Below are 27,830 nucleotides of genomic sequence, written 5' to 3' on the forward strand. Positions count from 1 at the left end.
AATGTCATCTCTGCACTGGGATTTCCCTGAGCTCATGTAGCAACTGTCACATCGCAAGTCCCCAGACCTCTTGCAATTTCCTGAACCCTGCTGAAGAAACATCCCTGCAATCCTCCACCCCGCTCTGTCTCCCCACAGCCAAAGTGCCCTGATGAGGGACGATGATTAGGCAGCAGTCATTAAAATATACACAGACAAACCGCCGATTAGGCAGCAGTGAGTGCAGTCAAACCATAACAACATTCCATTCAGTGGCAGTGGAAGCCATGCAGGGTGATAAGGCGTGGCAATGGCAGGGTGCCATATTGTTTGTCTACGTGCCATCCAGCCACACACAATGTTTTCTGTCTGTTAGTAGGGCCAGACAGACATACTTCTCTATCATTACCCCACTTGAAGCCCCGTCTAGGAGGGGAGGCGCACACACGCACACTTACACATCAAGCAGCAAGGCTTTCTGTGTAATTAGCATCCTCTTCCTGATTACCTGATGATGCTGAGGAGGCTGACTGCCAACTCATATGTAACCCTGTCTTGTTTGATCTGATGAGCTAAGGTGTTTTTTTATTTAATTTAAATTTAAAGTTCCTATTGGGAGAGATGGGAGGTAGCTCTTTCTTCGGCAGACACTGGACATTTTTAGGAGCTAGGCTCATGGATCAAACAGTGTTCAGCTGATTGGCTTGTAAATACGTGTATGTGTTATCCCTTATTCAACAGTGACAATGGACGATTCGGGATTAAATGAAAAACCAGTGGAGACTATAAAGTTGAATTCTAGATTTCCCATGACCTTCCTTTCCTGAAGTTCTAGTATAAAAACAACGGTTAGGTCAAGCTTGGTCAATCATCCAACCCAAAACCCCTACCAGTCGGCCCTCTTTTACATGCCCCCAGTGAAACCCCAGTTCTCCCCTGTAGCCTCCAAGCAGGGGATGGAAAAGATGAGCTCATCTTCGAGATACTGCACTGGTCTGCTCTGTGGTTGCGCTAATGTCAACACCAGTCCAGTATGTCCCTCTTACTCACACCAATTACCATTTCCACACAGGGCCAAAGCCTAAATAAACACAGACCAAACTTGCTATACAATCAGCCTATATCTATAAACAGTGGAGCGGTTTAAATTAGGCCACTCCCGAGAGCACTGTACTTTGCTTGGACAGGCTGGCTAGGATGACAGAATGGAGCCGGATGAACTCACTGCAGGGAGTTTCAAAAAAGTATCTTAAAGGCAGCTGATATAGAACAGACAAAAGTTCTGTATTCACAAATAGCTTATTTGAGCAATTCAAAAGGAAAACAATTATTATTCAATGAACATTAATTAGATATGGTTTAGGTACGTTTAACTGGTGGTCTGTCCTCATAAAGAAGACATTGAGTTAAATGATCTCTTCGTCTGAAGTTCAAGTGAGAAAATTGAATCACATAAAGCTGTCTTAGACAATACAACCAAGAAAAAACCATAGTCTATAGCTGAATTACAGTTGTAAAAAAGAAAAAACTTAACTTAGCCTTATTGGCTCACTAGCTTGGCTGGACACCCACATAAATGTTGCTAATATAGGTCGTGTGTGTGTGTGTGTGTGTGTGTGGACGCTGTTACATGCTGATAGGAGCCAGCCTAAGCCTCCCAATGACGCATTTTACAGGACCCATAACTCACGAGGAATCTTAAAATAGGAGTATAGATTAAAAAGGCAAAAAATGGATCTGACGGCCCTTTGGAGTAGATGGAGCAGAATGAACCTGCCTACTGACTTACGATAGTATGACATCAGGCGGACTCAAGGACAAGATGCAGAAAGTGTGCACTTAAAAACTGGCAAGTGATGATGGTGGTGATCCTCTACTCCCACTCTTAAAGGGGAACCCCGGTATTTTTAAACCTAGACCTTATTTCTGGCATGAAATACGTTAATCTACTCACCGAGAACAGTTTGGCAAAAGTCGGCATCCTTCAAAAGCTATTTAGAAAACTCACGATCAGCTTATATCCATATAACGGAGTTAATGGGGCAGGGACGATGCAGCCTCTAAATAAGGCAATATCTGTCTTTATTTCACCAATACTTTAAGACGAATGAATGAACGAACGTGTGCTATAGCTCTGTTAGCACATAGCTACTGTTATGTGGCTACTTGCGGCTATAGGAGATTTCTACACACACCTCCACTGGGACCACTTCATTCCCAAAAAATCTAAATCAGTATATAATTTTATTTTATTTTTTTTAAATCATTGGCCTATCAATTTCGGTAGCCTGTTTTAGCAATCCACTTCTATTGTTTTCTATATTCATTACCGATAAAAATCTTTAAACATCTGAGGGAGGCTGGAGGTTGAACTGAACATTGATCATGTTATTGGTCATGTTATACTGCTTACTTGGCCGTAAATTGAAGTAATCTGCAAAAGTCTTGAGCCTCCCCGATTTCCTTCATATTTTGCTTCAGACTTTCTTGTAACATTTTAAAGTGGTCTGGAGCAATAGTACTCACAGGCTTTCTGAAGGTCTTTTTAAAAGATTTTCTTTCAAAATTAGCTGCTTATTCACACACTTCCCATCCAGTCCTTGTAACTGACTATTCTGAGGAACCATTCAAGCATCAGAGAACCATTACATTTAAGTGTTATGTGTACACATTCAGACGACTTAGATGAGTAACAATACAATCACTTGCTGCACCATCCTGTGGTTGCTGAAGGCAGTGGGAAAGAACTGTGAATGTGGCAGTGTTGCTGGTCTAAATGGCATGACAGTGGACTGTTCATGGCCATTGTTTGCTGTCTGAAATAAGTTTCAATAAGTTCCGGATTTATGCTCAGGGGAACTTTAGGTTTTCTGAAAATCCTCTCAGGAGTGTGTTTGAACATGTAGGTTAATGCCCCTATATACAACTTTCTACATCAGATAATATGCACATAAACATGTACACTATGATTGCACATAATGTTTGACAGGAACTCTTGAGTGCCAAATAATGAGGCATATACTATGCTCACAGAAAGCCCCAGCTCACCCACGCACACAGTGCTCACCCAACCCCCTCAGCAACACTTCCGGAGGATTTTCAGCCTTAAAAGGACCAGAACTGATGATGCTCACAAACAAATACTAGGCATACTGTACTTTTAATTCTTCCACTGACTAATTCCATCAAAAACACCTACCTCTTCTCAGCAAGCTACTATTTTAAAGTAAACTAAACTTTTAAAATGAACTTCCTAGAGATATGCCTGAACGACTGACACTCTGGAAAGTCTTTCTTCATTTACACTAGAGCACAAGTAATTCCCCATGAAAAACTACGCCAAGGGAAGCACACATGACTCACCCCTTCTCCGGAAGCAGTAACAACACTTTCAGTATTAATGCACGTCAGCAGGGGATACATTCTTATTTGCTTAAACATTCAAATATCTGGAAGAAAAATGATCACACTCAATGACTCGCTAAAGTTGCTCACAAACGCATGCACTGTTACAATTTATTTTAACAGTACATCTCTTTTCTAGTGATAGTCATAATCTACTGGGGACTATCAAAATCAAAGACTATTTGTAAGTGACTCATTAGATAACTAAATTTTGCAAAGTTATTTAGCTGAACATTTATTTAGGAAAAACAGAGTACTATTACTTAAGTACTGATATGTTATACAACTATACAATTTCACCAGGTCTTAAAATGTTTAACATAACAACTGAATGGGCTTCAGACTGATCACACATGATATATATTGTAAATGTGGAATATTTACATCATGGCACTGCACTGTAAGGCTCGGGAAAACTCACACAATCTTTTAAAATTATTTTGTCGCCTTACTGAAGTGAAATATAGGGGCTGAGTATTGTCTTTACAGAGCGAAACCAAAATCCATTGAATGATAGGGCTGCTTTTGGGGATTTTCGCTGAACAACACAGGAAACAGGGATCAGAAATTTTCCCAGGCTGAATTCCCAGGCACACTACACCCCAAACTGAAACCTCATTCTTCATGTTCAAGCTTGGCCATCCTGTCTCTATCCCACAGCTCTTCTAACATACCACTAACCTCTATTTAAACTCTACTTAAACATTCTCACATGCAGTTGGTCTCTTGGATATATTACAGCCTCAGACTCGAAGCCGAAGCGAAAAACTGCCCTCAAGATTTGTTTCAAAACATAATTCACATGTCTTCATTTTTCTGTCAAATACAAATACATTTTGTTTGAACAAAAAAGTTTTGTCAAATTTCCCCAAGAGAGTTAACATTCATATTTGAGATAAAAATCACATGCACTTAAGAATCCTACCGTTTATGAGCCATCACAGGCTGAAAACACGTGCTAAATGAGGGTGCATGAATCAGGCTGTGGAAGTGCTAGACTGGAGGGCCATAACTCAAGTGTACCTCCATGTGAGCCATCACATGAAGCAACACCTGTTTGGTTGAAATGACAAAATGAAAGACTGCATGCCCAAATTGTTTGCACATTGACTGGACAGAAATACCATCTGCTGATGGCGTCTAGCTCCTAATAGTTTGATTCAGTCCTTTCAAGAAATAAGCACCACTAATTAATCATGAAATTATCAATGTCCAAACAAATGATAAATATCTTTCAGTTGAGCCAAATCTCACAAAGAAAAGGGAGCTCGGCTAATCGACTTGAATGAATCGACATCAGTACATTGCTGAAAGAACATAATTACTCACATAGCAGGACCACTCATACCCCCCTGTTGTATCTGGACTCCAACCCTATATTATACAACTAGCTGCTAACCGTTTACATTGAGTACTAAGTACCGTCTAATTGTGCCCCGTTTTCAAGACTATTGGTATCTAACGTAATGACCAGACCAGGTCAATCTGAGAGCAGTTTTTTGCAGTCTTCACTTCACAAAACCCAGAGGAGTACTTAATTTCTTCAATTTGCACAGTAAATACATATCTACAAAACGTGCTTAACGTATCTACAAGAGCAACTGGTCATCCGACAAGTTTTAATCCCAGTGTAAATTTGTATGGATTTGAAAGCTACTGTAAACACATTCCTAAAGTTCATGAGTTTACAATTAATTAGATTTTGGCTCCTAAAAAACATAAACAACTACCACTGGCTAAGTGCAAACAACCAACAGAGCCTACTTAATCTGTAGGAATAAAATGCAAATATTAGTATTGAAGTACTTCAACATGTAACCATAGCACCAAACTGACTCTGACTTGACAATTTGTCAACAATAAAAAGAGCAATAAAATACAGCCGACACTGGTCTCAATGTAAACTCACAACTTTAACTTGTGACATAACTCACAAGTTAAAGTTAAAGTTGTTAAGATCAAGTGACAGCAGTCTTGGGTGCAACTGAGATTTGGAAAATTGAAAAATAAGATTCCTGCAATCAGAAATGATAGATATGATTTGTTTTCAGGAAGGATGATGTTCTAAACAGAGTCTCAATAGTTATGAGAACAATAACTTGACTCTTAAAATACACAGGCCAGCCCTGTGGCTGTAAGTGAATCTTTTACAGTAAATGGCCACATAGAACAGGACCACTTTCTATTTACATTTTTACAGCTTCCCATGTCTTCACTCCTCTTTGTAGCAGCTCTAAAATAAATATAGCAATCTCTGTGTATTTCTATTGGCTTTTAATTTTGACTTCAGATACTGTGTTTTACATCAAACCAAGTTCACTAATGTTAACTCGAGCTAAATGCCTCCACTTACTCTTGCAGTCTACTACCTTGCCAAATAAAGTCATTGTTATACCTTATTCGTCCTATCATCTATTAAATTTTTATGCACTTACTGGGATGCTTTTGTGGCTGCAGAAAGCTTTACTGCAATACAGAACTGTAGTGTTAATCACAATGCCGGGGTTGTGCCTTTTTGTCAAGTAATCAGGGTTCTACCATCTGCAACACATTATGCTATATTAGTAGATCCATCTAGCTTATTCCTGTAGCTGTTATGATTAAGCAGCCTAATATACGAGTTCGCATTATTTTAAGACAGCAGCAACATTTAAAATTGAAACGCAAGCTAGTAAATGTTTTCAATTTCAAATTACGTTCACTTAGCACTCGTGTTTACATTTGAAATAAAGCTTGAAGAAACGTTAGCAAGAGGCTGGTGTCAACCAGGATATTTCTCAGAGATTATCCTAATACTTACGGTTGTTTGTAACCCTTGTAAGGTCGTCCTCTAAAGTCTTTCCTCTTTAGTCTTTTACACCAAGGTATAGACATTCAACGTTTTTTTTCCCTTCCAGTCGATCCAATATGGCCACCGGAAGTGACATATCTCCTGGTTCGCTACATGTGTCACTAAAAGTAAAATTTGTATTGTGAATTATTATGTATTATTAAATTCCATTAAGTTAAAATCATATAATGATACTGATTATAGGATTATAGGATATATATATATATATACATATATAGATATCATAAAGGTGAGTTTTCACTTCTGGCCACTATACCATTATTTTTAGGGGGAAAAGATTTGGGAAGATTTTGGAAAATGTGAGGTAGGGCCTACTTTGTTGTTGGAATTTTCATTGTTAATTGTTAATGTAACTGTTAATATTTAGAAGAATACTGTGTGAAACATCACTTTGAAAAATGGTGGTAAGTGTGTAGTTGCACACAGTAAATAAATATTTTTGCTCTTTATAAGCTACTACATGATATTTGTTTTTTAGTATGGAAGTTAACTGTTGGCTAATAATTAATCAAAGTCTTCCAGGAAAGTAATTTCCTCAGGCAAATGACAATATTTTGACATGCAGTTCAATGGTGTTGCATAACAAAGAAGTATTTCCCTGCTCAGTCTTTTCAAATTACAGCATGACACCGATTGACCTGAGCAGAAAATTTGCGTGCTGACCAGTATGCAGAAAGACATTTAGTTTGTTGTTGTTGTGAAAAGGTAAAATCCTGCTGGTATATATGACATATGTCTCCACTGTATAGACAGATAATGGACATATGTATATCAGAGAGTAAAGCAAGTAAGCCATCTTCAAATCACAGTCAGTGTTTTTTTCCTTTACCAATTCCATTATTCAGTCAAGCAGGAGTAACCATTTTGGTATATTTTCATCTAAAGGGATTTATTAAGTAAATTCTTTAATTAACTATTGCTGCCTGTTAAAGTTTTGGGTTGTGTTTAATAATTGTATTTACTCCATCTCGGTTTCCTCAGAGCTCAAGTCTCTCTTTTGTTTATTTGTTTTTTCCCCAGACTAGTAAGTCTATACCCCAATATATTTAACTAAGTTTAATTAAGTTCCACAGAGGACACGATACGTAAAACACATTTTACAGGAAGGAAGCACCACTGATTTTATTTTTATTTTTTATACTTTTTTTGTGACAAATGCAATCAAATGTGTTGATGATTAGTCTTAATCTTGTAGCATTTAATCAATATTCTCATCAATCATCTCACTTTCTGCATTTTTCCCAGTTATTTTTGGCTTATCCCTTTTGAAGAAGGGCCTGCAAACTAACATACAATTCGCTTTATTAGAAAAGATAAAATCAATATATTTTAGACTGACTGTGCATACACCAGTCAGCCACATAAATTTAAAAGCTGTCCAAGAGTTATATCAGGTATAAAAACTCTCCCCTGTGCTGGAATGGAAATGATACCTTATGAATCTCCAGTAGTGTCTGGTCTTTGGGTCCTGGGGGTTGCAGGGAGGTGTCTCTGAATTGGGGTTGTTTCAGTGCATTCCACAAATGCTTTACGAGATTAGGATCTGGGGAGTGTGGAGGGCCACAAGTCACTTATAGTGGTGCATCATCCTGCTTGTGTAGGTTGCTGTCAAGAAGAGTTGTTGTTGATGTTGAACTCAACAACAACAGCTCTGTGTTTCTTAGTTGTTCTTTCTGACATGATAAGATGTTCTCACCTTAATGACTGATAGTTATGTACCACATTTGCATGAAAAGGGCTTGGTAAAACACCGCTTCTGGATTGCTGCATATTTGTTGTCTGATATTAGAATTGTCAACCCATTAGACTCTTTGAAGTCAACTCACTGGAAAGGACAGATTCAAAGATCTAAATGCTTTCAAGCACAGTCAGGCTCTGAAAGAGTAATTATTTTATTAATTTTCTTGTAATTTGTCCGTGTTTGATTTATAGTCTGTTTTTATCTGCACATGCAGGTATGAATGTGTATCTCTGTTTATCTTTATTGGTACGTGCTGTGCGAGACATTGCCAGCATGTGACTGCGGTGATGTTATCCCACTAGAGAATGTGTCTTTCTATTCAAGGCACTGTTGCTGTGGAAACCTGATCTCAGAGAAGTCTTGGTCATCTCTGTGATACGATGTTAAAGGAAAAGCCCCATTAAAAGCCTGGTTCACTGCGTCTCCTGTCTGGCTCTCTGTTACACTCACCTTCACTCTGCATGTGCGCTCATTCACTCACAGACTCTTGCGCAGACTCGTGAACACAGCCCAGTCAACATATGGAGGGAACATTGCCTATCCACGAGGACAGAATATTCCCAGTAAGATAGCTCAATGCTCCCACGTAGAAAAACGGGTACATCTGTACAAACAAAGAAGAACTTCACGAGATTGAAATCATATTAATTAATTATTTCTTTTGGTGAAATCTTTGTTCTTGGCTCTCTTTTTCTGCCATGCTTCTGCAACTGGCAACTTGTTTGTTCAACAATGAACAAACAAATGTCCATTTTGATGCGTGCATTTATTTTGAGTTTTAGCTTTAATACTCTACTTATTGACACTGCAAACTCTCCTTCTGCAGTTGCTAACAGGCTTCAGCTGACATTTGCTCCTGTTGGGTTTTTCTGTACTTTATGTTAATAGATTCCTGGAATACCTATAGCCTCATAATAACAGTTTGTTGTTTAATTCCACACATGCTGACCAAGTGAGTGGAACGTACTGAGCGAGACTACTGTTTCTCAGCAGCTCGTGGTTATCTTGGTTTGCTTCTCAAGTGAGTCAACATTACCCACATATTGAAGATGGACATTATCAGACTACGGTAAACACATAAAATATTTATCATTAGGTATTCGTTTATCTATATTTCAGGAGAAAAAGCGCCAAATTTCTTTAGAAAAAATGTATCATATGACAAAAAATAAAATAATACGTTAAAAAAGTACGTTTTAGATCGAATGAATACCAATTAAATAGGAATTTATACAAAAAGGAAGAATCAGAAAAAACTAAAAATCACAATGACTGTTATTACTGGCAACATAACATTTAACTACGCACAAAAACAGTCAGACTAAATGGACTTTTAGTTTTACATTTGAAATTATCTGTATTTTTGCTCTTCTCACACCCTCTGGAAAAATGTTCCTGGGGTTCATAGCATATTTGCTCAAAGTGTGTAAGTGATTCAAAGCTAATTTATAACATGTTACAATTTAAAGGCGCTACCTCCTCGTTCTTAAAAAAAAAAAGAGGGGTTTTGCTTGGAGATTAAGAATTCAACTACAACTTATTGCTTGGGTGAATACATTTGATCTGACAAACAGGACCCATCAGGATAATGCTGTAAGCAGCAGAGTACATGAAAATATCTTATCTGATTGTATGGTTGCATAGTGGTTAGAGGATAAGTTCTTAAATGTGATAACCCTAGTTCACGCTTTGCAGTTAACCTGTACATGTCTGCCATTGACTGTAAATGCTCTGAAACAGGATTTTAGTTGTAAGGAATGGTGTTACATGAGAACAATGAGTAAAAGACACGCACACTCATGTCATCTCAAAAGCTCTCATGCAACTGAAAGAATTGTTCCCATGTGCTGCAGATCTTTGTGATTTGGCAAGAGTGCGTGAGAGCAACAAATGATTATCAAGTTTAGAGCCAAAGGGTTCAGTGACACAGCTGTGCCAAGGAAAATCGAAAAAGAAACCACTTTACAAGTGTATTTGTCTTTCTAGTTCTGACTCAGGAACTTACTCTTGTACATAATCACTGGTGTCAACATTTAAGGCAGTTGATTAGTTTCTTATGTCTGTTCATTTGAGTGTTAGCCCTCTGAGGTCTATGATCACGCTGGCGTGATCAGATCGCATGACGTCATTACGACTCAAACCCCAGAGGGCTAAAAAGGGTTCTAATGAATTTGCCATTTTGTGTGGTGAAGTAGCTCAAGGCAGTGAGACCTTTCACTGCGTCTGTTGACTGAGTTGAAGCTGATTAGATCTTTTCATTTCAGTCTTAAGTCTGGGGCATGCAGCTGCTTCGCTTACTGTATGCCTTTTATATTTCACCTTTACTGTGCCTCTTTTGGATGGAGTCATTGGGACTGTTGCCAAAAAAAGAAAATTCTGCTACCGAAGCTGTTGTATATCAATTAAGCGTTTCAATTAAGCAGAAATTCAAACAACACTCTGTTTTGACCATAAACCAAAAAAAAGACTGATCTGGTACTTTATGATACGAGTAGAGAGTGATCGTTGTTTCTCATTTACTCATATTTATGAGATCAAGTCAGCTGTGAAGCTTGTTTTGGTTGCCATACAACTCGGTGTGAACAATGACAAGGTTATGTCAAATGATAACCTCTTGTTTTTTACTCCCCACAGGCATGGCTATATAACAACAAATTGGACAATGTACTTAACTCTGAAATATGAGAAAATATTAGGTATTGTTGTTTATTAAATCCATAAGACCTACAAATGTAGGTCTGTACTACAGATGGATCTTATTCCCAAGTGATGTTGGTTGCTTCTTTGTCTAATGTGTTTGGTTCTGTTAAAACAAACTACTGAGTAAACTCAACTGTACCCTCATATGGACCAAATAACCAGACAAAGGCTGCTTGAAAAATGTATCTTTGTCTCTTTCATTTTCTGTGTAAAACCAAACAATTGTGTCAAAATAGATTGTAACTGCACATAATGTTTCCAAAGTAACATTACAAGTGAGTTAATCTGTCTGCCTTTGTCCCAATCAAATTATTTAAACTATGGATTTGGGTTAAGAATTATAGCATTTTGTGCACCTGTGATTTCTTTTGCCACTGCTTGTTTGATAAGAATGGCTATTTCCTTGCAATATTTAGACATCATAGTTCATTCCCTTCTTAATACTTTGAACTTCTTCTGTGTTGACAAAGTTAAATTCAGTTGGATATATTGCTCAATGGTGAGCTGATGCCCTCTTCTTTAAAGGTGTCGCAAACAATAGGCTCTTTCACATACCCTTGTTAACCTGTGCTGTTCTTCTTTGTAATTCACACATGCCAAACAGAGACATCGCAGCACTGCATCGCTTTGTTGTTTACACACATCGATCTAGCATTGCAGAATCAGCTTATTGACACGCTGTTGTTGGTTAGAGGGGCGAAATCAGTCCCGGCTCCAACACTGCTGGAAATATCATTTATGACTGTTTGTGATCAGATGGGTGCTTGAAATTCATAAGCTTTGCCAGCTAGTGGTAAGAGCAGCCAGCGCAAGACTCTGTACCACTTGCTTTTGTATTGCAAAGCAAGTTTTGTGCTTATGCTTTGTTGAAGCTGTAACCATCTTGCCACCACGGACAGTAATGCATACTTAACATCTGACTTCTTAATAGTTTTATATAGTAAAAGATAGTGGATGCAGCACATTTTGATGAAGCTATTGCAAAGAAAAGCTCAACAGTACACTTCACCACTGCTCACACAACCAGATGTTATTTGTACTATATTTTTCCAACATTAGGGATCATGGAATCTTGGCTATGATGTCCATGACAGCAACATCATTTTTACATAGCTTCCTGGTTATGTCTCTTCTTCGGGGGAAAAATACATCATATATAAAAGAAAATTTTAAAAAGTTTGCTCCTTAATTAAAATTTGTTAGAAAAAAAGCAACTAGTCAGTGTGGAGCTCTGATATAAAGACTTGCAGAGGTTCTTTAAACAGGCTGCCACTGGTGTGCATCCACATCTACTTTATAATCTCTCCGTAAATTAGATTACGATTAAGACATATATATGTATGTATGTATATATAGCCACATGTAGCCAGCTGTAAAACCAAAAGGATGCAAAATTTGCATTGAAACAGAAGGTGGTCAACCCTCTATATCCAGAACTGGTTGTTGCTGTATGACAAATTCTAAAATAAAAAAAAATAGAAAACTTGTTTTGCATGTATATATATGCATGTTTATGTGTGATCTCTCATTTAGTTCGAAATAATTTATATAGCCTGTCTGTGCCAAGTCAGTACAAAGAAAATTAATGTAAAGTGCAAACTCTTTGTATAAAGAAAAAAACCCCACTGTCCCTCACACTGAAGTGGGTTGCTCTTATCCCTGGACATACCTGATAAACAAACCTATGCCGTACTTCAAGTGGATTCACAATATTCTCCATACCAAAACATTTCTGTCCATTAGCAAGACTAGACAGTCCATTAATTTGGACGCCCGGTGACCTAACATTAAAGGCCAGATCAATTAAATTTTCCTACATATGTCTAGACTGAGACTCCTATGCAGTGTTCAGCGCCAGTCTTTTTTCCATTACAATTCACTTGAATTCCTACTGATAAAAAAAATTCTTCTGCAATGCAGTTATTGTTAACTCTTTATGTTGCATCTGATTTCAGGGATTTGACTGATTCTTTTTTAGCTGAAGAAAACAGCTAATTTGCAAAATGCTTAATTTGGAGGACATAATAAGAACAATTAGATTTGTTCTCTTTTAGACTGCTGTGAAAAAAGTCCTGCACAGTTGTTTGAAGAAAAGTCTAAGAGATAGAGAAGTCTGAAACGTAATTGGATTGGCTTTGAGGCCTTAAATGTAATTATGTGACATTTCAATGCAGCCTTGGGCTACAGTATTCAACTTAAAGGAGTTACATCAGCTGCCCTCTCCTCTATGCATGTGAAAAATGTTTTTTTCTCTATTTTCTATTTCTAATAAGCCATTGATACCCATTAAGTACCCATTGATCCTTTCTAAAAAATTCTGTTTGACAGGATCCAAAAAATATTTTTTTACCTTGTCCTTGATCACAGCATCAAGTCAAAACTTTAACTGTTGAATAACTGCAAAACTGCTTCAGGTTGCAGGATCTGCTTTCGCTGTCCCAATAAGGATGTTGCTCATTCTACCTTCATTCTACCTATCAATCCAGAAAGACTCATATTTGATGCTTAAACAATATTTAACATGTGAGCTGTTGATCCTGGAAGATTAAATCTGAGAAACACAATGCACTTAGCTTGCATGCAAATTTTACTGGAAAAGAAACTGTAATGTTTGTTTCTCACTGTGAAGAACTCATACGATAGCAACATGTTTATGTTTGTGGCTTTGAAGTTACGGTCCTCAGGCTTGCATGCAGAAATTTGGCCTGTTCAGAAAAAGACATACATCTGAGTAATCAGAAGCTTTTCAAAAGATCACTTCAAATTTGCTTCTCCAGTAAATGGAAACCCAACTACAGATGGCAAATGCTTATATGACAACAAACACGCCTCACTGTTGGAGGAATGGAGTTGTAAAGACGCTTGATTAGAGTCCATCATGAGATTGTTCTTCTTGTGAGCCTCAGTGAGACGATCTTTATCAATTTTGTTTCATTTCCACTCATGATTTGGTCAGGTATTGGCACCAAAGTTGCTTTATTAGAGTTTGGAAACATGAAAACAAACACCTGCTTACAACTCTGAACATTCTTGACCAAGAATCAGTCTGTAAGGGGTTCAGGGGTGAGAGCAGCCTTATTTGGTTCATAATCTTTGATATTACAGTACACACGTGAGGTTCAAAGGGCACACATTTCATTCTGGCCACTGGTCTAATTGGTTAAGGTTAGAATGAGCCCATATAACACTACCCTTTTTCTTTTCCATCTTTTTCATTCAGTCATTCTTATTCATCTACAAGTTGAAATTACAATTGGGAGTTCTCAGGCCTTGAGCCAATTTCCTATTACCGCCCATGAAAACCATTTCCTTTTTCTAAGCTGAAAATATCTTTCCTTAATATTCTTCCTTTGTGCCTCTTCAGGGAGAAGTTAAGTGGTGTCACATATGAAGACTGCAGGGAGATCGTTTGCTCTTTTTTTAGCTTTATTAGGTAACTCATGTCATCCCAGTAGGCCTGAGAAAGGGAGTGACAGGAGATGGCTCCTGTCCCATATGTAATATATGTACGTAAGTAGCTTTCATCAAATTGGATCTCTTCTTTTTAGTAGGTTATGTCAGAATCAAGGAGAGGAAACACTCCCTCAATGGGAAGTAGGTGAATTCAACAAAGAGGTGCAAGAAATAGGAGGAGATTGGACAATCTTAAAGCAGGTGCCTGTACATGAAGATTCAAGGATGTGAGCTAAATTGAAAATGGAAAAAAAATGTAGGAGATATGGAGGGAAAATAAGGTGACAAATTACAAAGATTATTTTAGCTGATGTAAGAGCAGCTCTAGGGCTCTTGTTGTCACTGTGAAACCCTATGAAAGGTGCATCCATTTTCTATACTCACTTAATCCGTTGGTTGGGTTGCAGGGGGGCTGGTGGCTGTCCCAGTGGTCATCGGGCGAGAGGCAGGGTCCTATGAAAGGTCATGGAGGGAAATTAGCACAAGCTTCTTTTGCATTTCATGGAATTCTAAGTTCAAGTTTGAACGAGTTCTCCTTTGTCTTAGTCTTACAATGGCCTATAATGAGGCCAATTATCAGTGATAGAAAGATGTACCTTATTTTGAAAATAGTTGGAAAAGGCTCTAACAGTTCATGGTTTCGTGGTTTGGTATGACACATAGACATGCAAGATATAAACAAGTTTTTCACTTCTCTTTACAAAATTATTGCAGAGGAAATACAAAGTAGCATTATAAGGAGTCCTTTTAAATGTTTTCAGCTAATGTATGAATGAATGAAGTTAACGTGTACACACTTGAATGTAGTATATTTCTGAAAGAATGTTAAAGTGAAATAATCCAAGGTATTTGGGAATATGGAATACCATTAAAGTTGGTAATCTCTGCTTTGGATCTGTTCTGGCACTAAGAGGATTTGCTATGGAATCCAGGGAAAGAAAAAAAAAAAAGATAAAAAGAAAATGTGTTGGTTCCTACACCTAACGGTCATTAGACGGTAACCCCCCCCAAAAAATATGTAACAAACTAATAAACTTTGGGATTATTTGCAGCATTTGTGAATAGCTCTTCTGTTTCCCAAATTGAGACCAGATTCATCCAAAATCTTCTGTGGTAGTTTAGATATTCTACTAAATTATATACTTGCAGGACTAAAGCAGAAGCTCATTTACATGTGTTAAATAAAAAAACAAACAAAAAAAACCTTAGTTTGTTTCTTTTGATTGTTTATCTATTTAATTTTAATCACAACTGTCTTCTAATTATTGAAAGAAAGAAACATGCCATATTGGATAGACTTGAAGGTTTGATGTTTGAATGGTCGTCACTAATTGGTGACATGCATGTTGGGAAAAAACCTAAAACATACAACAGACGTCTGTTCTATGTCTGTGTATGTGCTAACACCTTGCGTGTGTATGTATGACGCAGCTTTACATCACATCAGGACAACCCTGTCAGACTGTATGTGGGCTGTAGTGCTGAATCTGTGTCACACCGTGTTTCCATCACATTAAAGCCAAAGCTCTGTGATGAGGCAGCAAACACAATGAAGAGTTGCATGGTTGATGTCAAAACCCATTTTAATGGGGATAAGCACTGTGAATAAGATTCTCAAGATGGACTTAGGTCCTCTGACCTGTCTTTGTTTACGTCTATCTATTAATATTTTACTGACAAACTTTCAACTAACTTCAACAGACATTTATTTGTTTGTGAAATGTGGTTAATTTAGTGTCTTTTTTGTACGTAGCAGCCTTATATTTTAAGTTGTAATGTTGTATTATTACTACTATTACTATTATTATCATTATTAATATTATTTGTAGCAGATCATTTTGCAGGGTTATGTTGCAAGTTATTAATAATTTGTCAGTCGTCTATGGTGTTAGAGCAAAACATGCCGGCAGGGACCTCTAGCAGGACTTTTAGGACACTGTCAATACAGTTTTGCATGCAAGCTTTTATAATGGAATAGGACCCAGGTGCTCTGTAATTGTTGATTTTTTTTGTGATTCTGTGAATGGAAAGATAGCCTAATGAAACATGACAAACGTGTGTGAATCCACCAGAAGCACGACTTTGACCCAGTTTATTTTTCACACTTATTGTGAGGGAAGAAAGCCATAAGGGAGGAGCAGACACAGAAGTAATATATTCATGCTTTTCTTTTAATCACTTCATAGAAAAAGTATTTCAGATTTACTTTTGAACACAATTTACAATACCATACATTGTGTAAAACATTTAATAACCCACTTACAACAAGTGGTGGACTTGAACATATTTGACAACTTAAAAAACAGAAAAGGGAAAAAAAATCTTCCATGCAGATAGTGCTAAATCTGGCTAGCCAATTGGACACAACAAGGACCTAAAAAAGCTTGAACATAGATAATGTTAATACTGACAAATTTGAGTTTCAAAACTGCTAACAAGTTTGGCCAGAAGAGTTCACACATTTGCACAATCAGTTACATAAAATCATATTTTATTGTCAACTCTGAACAATTCACGTCAGTGCTGGGTGTATTGTAGCATGCTACCAATACTGTCCCCTAATTTTACATGAAGTGCGTTAAGTGTAAAAGGAGACTTTTGGTGTTTGTTAGTCAAACTTGTTTCTGGACTGATATATCAACAATCTTCATTCCAATGTTGAATAGAGAAGCTTAAGTTAAGACAAGCTGCTCAGAGAAAATTAAGCTATTTGTTTACTTGGAAACTAAGCATTGACTAAGCTTCAGTATTCCTTCGCTAACTTGTATAGATCCTATATCCAAGTCTATGCCGTTTAATTTGTCCTCTGTGTCGCCTTTGGGTTAGCAAAATACTGATGTCAGATGAAAACCTTGTAGTCAGTTTGTTAAAAACTGATTATTAGAAGGAAAAATAGATATTTAAAGTCCTCTGTAGAAGTCTGGCTATTATTTAAGAAATATAAATGAACTGATAGTCAGAAGACAAAGATGACAACTTTTTGGTTTAATGTCGATGTGTCATGCTAATATTTAGTTTTCCCCTTTCTGTGAAATTAGATAAAAAATGTTATGCTTTTTAAATCTAAAAATAAGGTTGTTTTTGAGTTACAAGGTTTTCAAATGACAACATGTCTATAGCTGCTGCTCTGCTGGGCACTCAAAATGTTGTGCGAATATATACTTATATATATATTTATATAAAAACCATATATAATACATTTATAAAAAAAGACTCTAATCCTGAGTCTTCTACACATTAGACACCACCACTTCCAGGTAATGCAAGTGCATATAAATTAAAATAGATTTTACACTGAACCAGTATATCTTATTTACAAGCTTAAAGTATAGAATAAATACACACTGTTATAAACAGCAAAAAGGACCAACTTGAGCTCCTTGTGACAAACAGTGAAGACAAAGGTGTGAAGTGATGTTGGATAAGGCCAGACACGCACACAAAGAGGTGTACTTCAATAAGAAACACACATACTGATCACAAATGATTGCCACTTAAGCATGTTTTCGAGAAATTCAGTGAAGTACCTTTGAGTATCGGTAAACTTGTATGAAAGCCAGAGGTCTGCAAACCATTTTCAAACTATGCTCTGCAGCATATTAGTGATGAAAAAAAAAGGTTCAAGCAAGAGCACCTAATTATTTCTCTTTTCTTTTCCTCTTTTAATTGAACTGTCTTCCATGCTGAATCCAGCAATTCTGCCTTTGGAAAAATGGTAATAACCAGACTGACCTGGAAACCTGATACAGCAGAGGCTGAGGGAAAAATTTCATTTGACGTCAATGAGCAGAAGCAGCACTTCTGGGATTTTTATCGTGAAGAAAGAAACGGCAAGCCTGATTGTTTTGGGATCGTGGAGCCCCGAGGGTTTTGTAAACCATGTGAATACTGCCATTGATGAAGGTCTGAGAGTTCCTTTCAGACAGGCCACTGTAAGAGCACCTTTAATCATCTGGTCTGGGCCTGATTGCAGATGGGCAGGGGGGGGGCTTTACATCAGACAGATCTGGGGTCAGAATTTGCTCCAACTAACAGGATTATTAGGAGTGCAGCATACCTGTGGGCTAAAAATAGACTCGCTGCTGTTGTGCATTTTGTCCTTGGCCAACTTGATTTCTTTTATCATTGACCTAAGAAGCCTGATATCATGATGTATATGTTTCAGTCCCACTTGCATTCTAGGTTTCTTTTCACAACCAAATAAATGGATACATTTTCAGACTGAATAATGCAACTCAAATGTACCAATAATTGCAGATCATATGCAGAAATAGCTGACAATGAAGTTGAAACATACGGTTCTATATCTCTTCTGAACATGTCACCGTAAAGTGAGTTGAGATAAATTTGGTGTGAAACTGTAGGAAAGTTCAATGGTTTGCAGTCCAATAAAAATTTAGGTGACCTTCACTGACTGATGTCTGATACAGAGAGCAACAAAATAAACATGTAACATGAACCTTGACTGAACATGAATGTTTGAATTCCACATGTAAAGACAAACTTGTGCTCAGATTGAAAAAGAAATTGGACTAATGTGTGTGTACATGCTTCCCATTTACTGTAGATGAGTTTGTCGACATTTGTTTGGATTTCTCTATTGCCCAATAGATGGAAGACTTATCTTTCTGACGTACAAAAAAGTTTTTTTTTTTTTGTAATTTTCGTTGAAGAAAAGAAAAACATTTCACAGACACTAGAGTGTTCAATAAATAAAAAACTATATAAAGACAATAGTAAAAAAAGGCACACAAAAGTCCTTTGACAAATGGTACAGAAAAAAAGTAAACACTTTCTCTTGCTATACAAATGTGTATCCATCAGTAGATCTTACTCTATGCTACTTCTAGATCATATATCTGTAAAAATGTCTTCAGGTACAAAACTTCTTTCAGTAGTGTCAATGTCCATTTAATGCCAGTCCAGAAAATAATAGAAACTGTTTTCTAAACTGGCTGAAATCCTTCAAGTTCCACTCTCCTCGTCTGTCCATCGAGACTCAAATGTTCGCAGTAATTAATTCCTGAGAACTCTGAAGCCGCCTCTCTGAAACTGTCCGTCCGTGTCTGGCTTCAAACACCCAAGTGCAAGATGCCCCCATGTGGGCTAAAACTAAGCCCTTGCTTCTGTGGGCTGAATAAAAAGCACAGCTGCAAGAGGATATTGCCTCTTTTCCAAAAACTTTCAAATCACCATGTGAGCCTGGTAATGGAAGCCCTATGTGTCTGTGGGCGATGCCTCGTGTGTCACAATCTCTATTGCCGTTGTGGGTTCAATCATGGTACCGTCCTCAGGCGCCTGACTGTCCAAATAGCCAGAGGGAGGAGAGCGACAATCTCCAAGACTGTCCTCCTCCTCCTCTAACTCTTCTACCTCTTCTTCTTCCTCCCCTTCCCCATCTTTCTCTATTCCATCCAAGTCCTCCTCCTCCAAGGTCAAGTCAAACTGAAATTTCTCCCCTCCGCCTTGTCCTCCCGTGCCTCCACTGTGTCCATGTGTTCCCTGGTCATAGAAGGGCGGGGAAGGACTCTGAGGAATCATGCTCTGGTACCAATTCCTGTTATCCTCTAATGTATCCAGAATGTCCTGGGCATCAGGGTGTACCAGGTCGGCCCAGGTCTCCCACAGAGGATGCACGATGTAGTCAATAAAACCCACCTGGAAAAGACAAAAGAGTGTTAAATGTTTCTTTGTAAGTTTTGTAACATGTATGGTCATTTTTACATTCCTCCCTAAGCACAGCAGTTGTTCTGTCTTTTGCTGCATACCTGGCTCTTCTCCACAGAGGCTGTGTGTTTATCACACATGGGGCTGATCTCCATACCCCTCTCCCTCTCTCTGTCTCCCTGGTGGAAGAACTCCTCCATTATGCGGTCAGTCCACTGACGATACAACTCCAAAGACTTTGTGGGGTTACTCAGATCAGCACAGTGCACCATGTTACGCAGCACCTGTAAATGTTGCATATTGGATTTTTAGTAATAGACACATTTGTGACAACTTTATTGAACTTTATTTTGGATTGCTATCTTTATCTTCACAAAGTACAACAAATTTAGGATTTATCAAGACCATTGGGATACACCACAAACTGAAATGGCACAGCAGAGTGTCACAGAATTTTGCAAAAGTAGATTGTTGAAGACCAAATGTTAACGTTTAAGGTATTTATTTTATTACCCTTCATCTAGAAGTAACACATACCTGTATCCTGTCGGTGTAATTGTCTAGCAACAGTACTCCAGAGCTCGTCACCTTCTTTGTCTCCACCATTGTCTTCAGATCAGCCAGCAGACTCATGTGTTTGGACATATCTGTGGCCAAAACCTGCATTAAAGAGGGGGAGGACAACATGCATGATTAGCATTGTGAGGGCAATTTGAAAAGAAGATCAAAGTTTTTCCTTTTTTAAATGAAGAATAGATTAAACTGCATTTCCAGATATGTTACCATGTCAATGACCATCTTGCGCAGGGACTGTCGCTGCTTCTTTGTGAGGTTCTGGAAGATATCACAGTTGTCCTCCTGTAGCAGCTTGAAGCCCACAGCCAAATGATGGTTCTCCAGCACAGACTCATCGTTGTACATCAGGGCTAGTTCAGAGTCTGCACAGTGAATAAAGATAGATTTAATTAAGTGAGCTGTTATGTGTTTAAATGCTTTTATTTCTCTCACACAGGATCACCAGTTAAAATTAACCTTTCTGTGTAACCAAATATTTTGGACTTACTGGTATTGATAAGAAATTGGTTTGATACTCCAGGATGATCAACATCATGGATAGCTGCAGCAAAGATGGCTGCAAGGATCTCAAGATCTGTGAAGACCGCCTGTGAAAGAGACAGGAAAGAAGTTTAAACTACTAAAAAATAGAATCAGAAAAGACAAAGTGATACAAATATGCATTTTATCTATTGATTGGCAGAAATCTCTTTATTAACCTAACTGTATTGTACAAGCTGTTACAAAATGTGTGCAGGGAAAAACAAAAATGAAGGCACAACTACTGGACGAAAGAAGTGCTGAAAAAACTTCAATGGGAGAATATGGAGATTTTCAAAGCTATCGTAGAAAAATATTGGTGACGAAGAGGCTTACTCCTCTAATTTAGTTTTCCCCTATTTCTCTGGACGCACTCTGAGGCCCACATCGGTAATACTAATCACTTATACCGCAAACTGAGTATAACTAAGACAAAATATATCCCTTTAGACATACTTACATCCAGGGCAGGAGTGGAGAGAAGGATGTGTGTAGACTGGGCTACGTCAGCAGCATGCAGACTGTTATGGTAGGCCACATCTGAATGGTAGTGATCTTCCAATGTCATCATGTAGGCCACAAACGTATCCATGGGAATCTTAAATGTCTTTAACAGGTCTCGCTCCTGGGAAAAAGAACACAACTCTAGTTTTAGAACAGAAATACTTATATAAGCCACACAATGCAGACTTATGCACATTATACTGTATAATACAGATGAAAGTAGGATGCTCCATACCTGGAAGATGGCGTACATGATACAGGTGAGAGGTCGGTTGTTGGAATACTCTGAAACAGTGAAGATATTCAGGCCCCATTTGTTCAGGTCCTCCAGCTCCTTGGACAACAGCTCCTCCTTATCGGTCTTGACCCCAAAACGAGAGATGCTGCTGCTGGAGAGCGAGGGCCCGTGAGAAACCTTCTTGACGCCGCTGATCTGTGTCATCAGCTGCTGCCTCTGCTGCTTCTTCTTCTCTCGTGTCTTAGATGTTGGCGATGGAATCTCCACCTCATTCTGTTTGTCTGTGGGAGTGGAAAATATATGTTTAGGGTTTTTTTTCTCTTAGAAAATTCTGGATGAATTATAAAGTCTGAATCTAGGCTCTTTACAATGAAATCCAGGTGAGATATGTCGGCTATCTGAGAACCCAGGTGCACTGCAGAAACACCTGCAGAAGGTAGTTTCTGAGGGATCTTTTGATTCTCTCACTTGTTCATTCATCATATGTCCTTTCATTCTTTTTTTATTCATGCTCATCCACCTGCAGTGTTTCTCTGAGATCCCACTGTTCATTCGTGTCCCCCGCCCCCCCGCACCCCCCAGTCTCTCAGCAGGTGGCTCATATCTCATCTACTGTTCTCTTCACATTCATACAGTTGGTCAGTCCACTGACAGACTGAGAGCTAGGGCTTCGACACAGTTGAGGCACAGCTGCACACAGTTTACTTAGTAATGGGATTTTTGTGTTTTTTTATTCAAAGGTCTTTTTACTTCATTCGGACTGGCCACAAATAAACAATTTGAAAAAAACCCCGACTAAAATCATGCAAGACTTTCATTTTTAATATACCAAATGTCAGTCTTCCCACTATAAATAAACAGAACACATACTAAGTATCTCGTTAATAACCACACAGGGTTGTGTTTACTGCAGTCAGTAGAATTGATAGAGATCCTGCAGGGACTGGCATGTATGTGAGCTGCGGACTCATCTATCAAGCCTCGACTCATCGCCAGCCTATCAGCCTTCCCCTGTGGAGGGTTATTCAATTACCAGCTGTAATTCAAATAATCACTTTCACTCATGCTCTCTCGCACCGCTGTCTCTGCTTTTCTCCCTGCGTCTCGCTTTCTGCTCTGTTCTGCACTGGTAATTGAGAATGGGCAATTAAGCGCTCTCAAACATGTGTTGTACGGGAAACAAGGGGAAAAGCAATAGACCACCCTCTAATTTATTACAGCTCATGATCATCAACACTACTGTGTGGCACTTGTGTATGTGACCTATATACAATATGTACAAAACAACTTTTATCCATGTATGTTCTTTTTGACATAAGAGTTTATATAAAGTGAATGCTGCACACTGATATGTCAGCAAGTCACATGGATAGTTCCTCTTATGGCCATGGGTTTTGTATTAGACATATTTTCATCTGAATTCTTTTCTATGGTTAAAAAGTAAAAGAAAGCAGAGAAAAATTAAGGAGATAATGGAAATATCTTTTGTATCTTGCAATGTTCTGTTCCCTATCCCGTCACCTCCTACGTTTGTTTCGATTTTATCTGATTCCTTTAATCCACCTCCATATGCTCTCCTGTGAGAGATGCAGATATATCAAAGATGGTGGGGGTTAACAGGCTTTTTTTCCACTTCAGTATGTTTTAAGCAAGGTGTGTTTTTCTCCTGGGCCGATCAAAAGAAATTATCTCTGTGAAGACAGAGGCCTGCATGTTGTTGACCAGCTGTTTTAAGTCATATAATCCCCGATTAAAACTCTGGGATGTTAATTTATCCAGGAAATTAATCTAATTCCATGAGGACTGTTTTACCAGTTACTCTCATCATCAAGTGAAAAATGTAGAGAGCAGATAGTTTGCAATATACTGATATAGATTTGTGCTGATCAGATACAGAAAATGAAATTTGTCTGATCCTGAATCAATGCTTTTATGAAGATAATAGAAAGCAGATATAAGTGCATTACTGGTGTGACAGTAATTTCAATGCATGGATGGATAGATTAAACAGTCCTGCTGGTCAGCTGTGCTGCCATTTTTACCCTTCTCATTAATGTTTACCTGCTCTTTTTTTTTTCTACTACCAGCGGGGTAATCCTCATTTCTTTATCAAAGTAATGACCATCTCTGGATTCACGGGTCAGCAAGAGCGAGAGGGAGATGTAAAGGGACAACAAGGTGTCCCTGCTGACAGGGATGCATTAAGATGAGGATGAGTCACCCAATCTGCCAAGCTTATCTCATTGCCAGTGAAGGGGGTTCCTCTATACCTCTTTTTTTTCCCCTGTCTCTGTCGTCAGCGCCCTCCCTCACTCGCTTGTCAGGAATCTATTAACTTAACTTCAGATTATTTTCTTGGCTACTCTTGAGCTTAATGTATCCGACTCTAGCTGTTCTCCCACATTTACTAAAAAATCTACTTAAAATGATTTCTTATAACTTAAAACTAATTCAGTGCTATCTTCATGATGCGCAATATATGGGTGGCAACCCCCCCCAGAAGCAATGTCTCTGGAGTTGATATAATTAAATGTAAATTCAGCTCGCCATCTATTCTCAGATCTTGAAGGTGCAATCCACACAATTTGCACAATCCAATTCTGGTTAAGAAGCTCCCTTTCTTTTAATTGAATTGCCTCTTTTACAAAATGACTGATGCAATACACTATATAATACACTTATTTCTGAAATGTCAAAGAAATAATCTTCAATCTTTAAAACATTTCAAACCACATCCTGTAAACATCTTGACAAAGCTTCATGGCGCAGTATTTTTTTCATGGTACGCCCCCACAGTAGAGCCAGCCAGAACAACTTGCACAGCTCAACAGCATGAGAAAGACTCAACCTCCACAAAATATTGCAGCAAAGCATTAGAAAAATGGGAATCTGTGTGAGCCACCTAATATTTGGATATTTTCATGTATGAACTGGTGAACATGCGTGTCATAATTATAATCTGCAGTGAATAAAGGTGGATAATAAAGTATGAATAAGTAATTTTTTTATTACTATCATTATTCATTTAATTTTGAGAGATCTTTTTTTGGAGAACATTTACCTAAGAAAGTGTTGGAGATGAATTCGGAAACCTGATTCCCAGACCGACTCATCTCGGATAGGTGCGTCAACTCCCGATTCAACATTCTCTTGAACTGCAGGAGAGAAAGAGAAGAGGGGGAGAGAAAAATATGTCGTCATTTTCCACTTAGGGGGAAAACCTGGGAAAAATTATGGTACAAGATTCAATGGAAAATACAGCAGTTCCCAGTTTTATTCCATCCGGTCAAGAATATAATTTAATTACAGTGCAGAATCAGTGGGGGACACAGTATGTTTGCCCCATCCATTTGCCCTGGGCTTAATTACGATGGAGATCGTTATTTGTGTTTCCTTTAAAAAGGCCTCCAGTTTTTAATACCCCTAAAATTACCCACAGGAAACTATTTTAACTGTGATTACATAGAATCACATTTTTGCAGCCCATGTGGCTGTTTGGCTTACATCAGTGTACAGGAATTTTAATGATGAGAGGAAAATCTGCACAATGCTCATGACATCCTTTAGTGTTTTTTTCATATTTGAACAATTTCAAATAGATGAAATGGACACAATAAACAGATGCATGTGAAAGTGCACAGGGACCCGGACACTGCAACAGCAAATGTTTATGACAGACTGATGAGTGCGCATGCACAAGCATGCACAAATACAGACACACAGCTCTGCAGAGGGCTCAAGATGGAGCCTGAGCCTCAAAACACCATTCTGTCAGAGCCCCCCACCCCACCCCCTCCACCCCTACCCCTGATGATGGAAATATCTTTTGGTGCAATGAGGCTAACACAGTATCCCAAAAATCATCTTAAATGTAAGTGATATTATTGACATTTCTTTCAAATAAGACACTAATACCACAGCAACACAGCATAAAAAGGTACGATGAAATGAGTGCGGTATCCCAACAAGCTACGTAGGTAAGCGCCACACACCTTAATGTAACCCCAAGACACCGACAGCAGGTAATTAGCTTCAGGCATTTTGGACCCCGTTGTCTCGTTCCTATATAAAGCCAGAACTGTAATCCAAAAGGAAAAATCGAGGAAGACAACAGGATTCTTTCACCACCAAAAAAATCCCCTCTTCTTCCCTCTTGTCTTTCTCTTCTCAGCAGCAAAGAGAGCAGTTTGATGAAGGCTCACTCTCCCTCTTAGCTGTAGAAAAGGGCCCGCTCTGAGTATCCATGCTTGCAGACGTTGGGGCGGACGGCTGTGTTGAAAATTAGGTTGCAGCAGCCAGACTAGGAGATCCAATGGGCTCGGTGGAGCGGCTGGAGCAGCAGCAGCAGCTGGAGCCGTGAGCTGGGGACTCTCAGTGCACTGATGAATAATGGAGAGGAAGCAGGGAAGGGAGGAGGGGAAAAACACAGCGATGGAGATAGGAGGAGGTGGAGAAGGAGGAGGGAGTGAGGCAGCGATGTTCATCTGACTGGAGGGGGGGTTCCTCCACTGGATTTGTCTCGCTTCGCTGCTCTCACTTCCCCTCCCTCACTGCTTTCTCTCCATGTTTTTCCCCTTTTCTCTCCCTCCTGTCTTTTTTTCCCCTGCTACATTCTGCTAGCCCCAGCAACACATTGTAGTCAGAACACATGATTTGACAAAAACGGGGAGAAGGGGGAGCCCTAATTACAGCTTAGCAATGACGTATATCTGAAGTTTTGAAGGAGTGATTCAGTAAGGTAAAATATTTCTACTGGGATGTAAATTCTCTTTTTTCCAAATATTTTCCAAGCCCCTGTGATTCCCTCTTCAAGCCATTTTTATTAAGTCAGCCATTGTGAAGGAATGCCCCCCACCCTCAACAGAAAAACAACTGAGAAGGACACGTTTTGAGGAATGTGATCGTACATCAACTGCATTTTCATCGCCATTAACTCTATTATCAACTGCTCCTCTTCCACTCCCTCTTTTGAGTCTTCTGTGTCTCTTGACAACCACTGGGGAGACCTCATAAGCCTGTTCATTATTGGCATCCCATAATAATATAGGATGCCAAGGGGCCTATTTTTAACAAGCAGAGTGGGAAAGATGGTCAGAGAAGATGACAAAAAAGAAGAGATGGCAAATAATTGCATCCTTCCCCAATTTAGGGGACATCAGCCCACAGGTTCTCTGTCTGCCAAGTGACAGTGTGTGTTTGTGTATGTCAATTAGCGGAACACCTAAACGCTATGGCAACAGCATTAGGTGGCATTTGAAAAGGAGGATAGGAAAGGATAGGAGGCAGGAGGAGAGAGGCTTCCCCTTTCCTTCACAGGCAGACGTGGTGTAGTTGCTGAGCTGTCACGAGGACACAGCACACACATCGGCTCTGCTCACATCCACTGATGCATCCACTGGAAAAAAAAAAACATTCCCTCCCTCTGCTTCATCCATCCCTCACTCTCAACCATTTACGTGTCAATTTCTCTCCTGGCTGCCACTTGCCAACACAGTCATCAATTTCTGTGTTTGTCTGCCTCACTGGCAGAATCAATGGGCTGTCCTTGGAGCAGGTGTCGCTACTGCTGCAATGTACAAGGCTCGGGCCACCTGACTGGAATATACTGTTACATCAGCACCACTGGTCAATTTCAAGGTGTGTTTGTGCTTTTGTCAATTTTGTCAAGGCTCTTTTTTTGTGGAGTTCTTGATGATAGCTGGCATACTTAACTAATGAGAAGTTATTGTCACATCAGAACCAAACCGTTGGGAACTAAACAGAGGTTCCCAGAGAGCCTTAAAGGCTGATGTTGTTTGTACATGGTGGGGAAGATGTGTGGGAGATCAAAGCTTTCCCGAGAGGATTCCGGATTATCCTCCCACTGAGGGAAAGAACCAGAAGCGAGGAGGTAGAAGGCAAGAAAAGAAAAAGGAAGAGAAAAAAGAGACGAGGCAGCTTTTTATATAATAGCGCAGTGCATAATATGTAAGGGAACCATAAATAACAATGGGGGATGTCTCTTTGCAACGTTTCTAAGAGCTGTGCTTGCCTTGAGGCTGCAAAAATGCCACAGTATAGTGCTATTAACTGCATTTAACACAGTTTATGCTGACATGTCACATGTATGCTTTACACACTCATGCTTTTATGTTTATTTTATTTTATAAGGGTGCATTATTACCAGCATATCTTTGACTTAGCTCATGTAGGAGCAT

The 27,830-nt window shown here is 38.8% G+C and overlaps 1 protein-coding gene across 5 annotated transcripts in view; it reads right to left on the reverse strand.

Moving 5' to 3' along the window:
* Positions 1-16,279: 16,279 nt before the first annotated feature.
* Positions 16,280-27,830, reverse strand: part of pde4ba (phosphodiesterase 4B, cAMP-specific a) — a 155,753-nt gene continuing 144,202 nt past the window's right edge. For 4 of the 5 annotated variants that reach the window (XM_072389129.1, XM_072389130.1, XM_072389131.1 and 1 more), the window contains 8 exons: positions 24,695-24,788; positions 21,631-21,914; positions 21,352-21,516; positions 20,860-20,959; positions 20,580-20,734; positions 20,334-20,456; positions 19,898-20,080; positions 16,280-19,787 (listed from right to left, as the gene is read on the reverse strand). In XM_072389129.1, the coding sequence (XP_072245230.1) occupies positions 19,347-19,787; positions 19,898-20,080; positions 20,334-20,456; positions 20,580-20,734; positions 20,860-20,959; positions 21,352-21,516; positions 21,631-21,914; positions 24,695-24,788 (1,545 nt within the window). In that variant the 3' untranslated portion in view covers positions 16,280-19,346. Of the gene's footprint in view, positions 19,788-19,897; positions 20,081-20,333; positions 20,457-20,579; positions 20,735-20,859; positions 20,960-21,351; positions 21,517-21,630; positions 21,915-24,694; positions 24,789-25,625; positions 26,178-27,830 lie in introns of those variants that run through there. The other variant, XM_072389133.1, reaches the window with a different exon arrangement.

Source organism: Leuresthes tenuis, unplaced genomic scaffold (genome assembly GCF_036924035.1).
Source record: "Leuresthes tenuis unplaced genomic scaffold, fLeuTen1.0.hap1 SCAF_7, whole genome shotgun sequence".
Classification (NCBI taxonomy): domain Eukaryota; kingdom Metazoa; phylum Chordata; class Actinopteri; order Atheriniformes; family Atherinopsidae; genus Leuresthes; species Leuresthes tenuis.